Raw genomic sequence first — 1,792 nt, 5'->3', positions numbered from 1 at the left:
GATGGCTCAGTGGGTTAAAGCCACTTGCCACACAAGTCTGGCAAGCATCCTGAGTTCGATCCTCAGCTCATCCTTAAAAAGGTGAAAGGAGAGAGCTAACTCTATAAAGTTGTCTTCTGACACCCGTATCACACACACACACACACACACACACACACACACACACACACACACCCAACCTGGTTAAGCATGCATATAATCCCAGTACTCAGGAGATGGAGGCAGGGGGATCAGAAGTTCAGTTATTCTTAGCTACATAGCAAGTCTGAGTCGAAGTCGATCCTGGATCCACAAGACCCTGTCATAAACAAATAGCAGACAGACCAAACAAAAAGAGAAGGATGAACACGTTTGCGTTGGTGAGGAGCTGAGTAGGTTTTGGAAAGCGGGCGTGTGTAGATTTCAGCAGGTGAAGCTGAAGACTTGGAAAGCAGGGAGAACCCCTGGGATGCCACTGAGGAGGCCAAGTCCTGAGGCGCTCTGGGGTCAGCTGAGAATGATTCCCCGGCATGCGATTGAGAAACTGAACCTCCAATTAGTCCTTGATCAATAATTTAGTGGTGGTTCTCAAATGCTCCCATCAGGATCAGCTGAGTGGCGGCTGAGTCCGCAGGGTTTGTTGACAGGTCCGAGGTCCTCATTTCTAGCAAGTTCTAGGTGCTGCTGCTTGAGTGTGAGCGCCAGTGCATGTGATAATTGCCCGTGGAGATGCGGCGCCTATTTGATGACTGGAACCCCTGGATGTTCATGCACAGTGGCGGTGGTGGTGGTGGTGCTCTGCGCATACACACCGGGACCTCCCATAGGCTGCGGGATCAGGCTTTGGTATGCACAGCCCTTCCTGCAGGGTTGGCACAGCGGTAATGCAAGCAGTAAGTGCTGAGCATGCTTTCTTGGCACCCAAATCTTTAAAGGGTCTGAGCGAGAGGCAGTTGCTGCTGGGGGCCCTTGACAAATGAAGGTTTAAGACCTCTTTACCCTTAGCTAGGTGCGTGGTGCAGGCCTTTAAGCCCAGCACCAGGGAAGCAGAGGTGGGCAATTTTTTTTTTGTGAGCTTTAAACTAACCTTCGTCTATCTACACAGTGAGTTCCAGGATAGTCAGGGCTATATTGTGAGACCCCGTCTCAAACAAAACAAAATAGCAGAAAAACCCTGTAACTCGGAACAGGAAACAAAAATGAGTATAGCAACATTTGGGAAACACTTTTCTTAGGGTTTCTTTGCATTCTTAAAAAGTACTGAGTTCTCTAGAAGCACCCACCCCTTAAACCCAAACAAAACAACAGGCTCGGTGACTTTTTTAAATAGATTTTTTTCCTTTTTTTAAAAAAATATTTATTAATTATATGTAAGTACACTGTAGCTGTCTTCAGACACCCCAGAAGGAGTCAGATCTCATTGTGGATGGTTGTGAGCCACCATGTGGTTGCTGGGATCTGAACCCAGGACCTTCAGAAGAGCAGTCAGTGCTCTCAACCCCTGAGCCATCTCTCCAGCCCCCCCTTTTTTTTATTTTTTATTAGATATTTTCTTTATTTACATTTCAAATGCTATCCCCTTTCCTAGTTTCTCCTCCGAAAATCCCCATCCTCTCCCCCCTCCCCCTGCTCCCAAACCTACCCACTCCCACTTCCTGGCCCTGGCATTCCCCTATACTGGGGCATAGAACCTTCACAGGACCAAGGGCCTCTCCTCCCATTGATGACCAACTAGGCCATCCTCTGCTACATATGCAGCTAGAGCCATGAGTCCCACCATGTGTTTTCTTTGGTTGGTGGTTTAGTTCCAGGG

The 1,792-nt window shown here is 48.2% G+C and overlaps 1 protein-coding gene across 1 annotated transcript in view; it reads left to right on the top strand.

The window, feature by feature from the left end:
• The first annotated feature begins 708 nt into the window (after positions 1 to 708).
• Clip1 (CAP-Gly domain containing linker protein 1) overlaps positions 709 to 1,792 on the top strand; it is an 80,884-nt gene continuing 79,800 nt past the window's right edge. Inside the window, exon 1 of the mRNA XM_029533866.1 lies at positions 709 to 825. Within this exon, the coding sequence (XP_029389726.1) occupies positions 709 to 825 (117 nt within the window). The remainder of the gene's footprint in view (positions 826 to 1,792) is intronic.

The sequence above is a fragment of the Mus pahari genome, chromosome 23, assembly GCF_900095145.1.
Source record: "Mus pahari chromosome 23, PAHARI_EIJ_v1.1, whole genome shotgun sequence".
Lineage (NCBI taxonomy): Eukaryota > Metazoa > Chordata > Mammalia > Rodentia > Muridae > Mus > Mus pahari.
The sequence above is the reverse complement of the archived record's forward strand: the minus strand, read 5'-3'. Positions and strand labels throughout refer to the sequence as shown.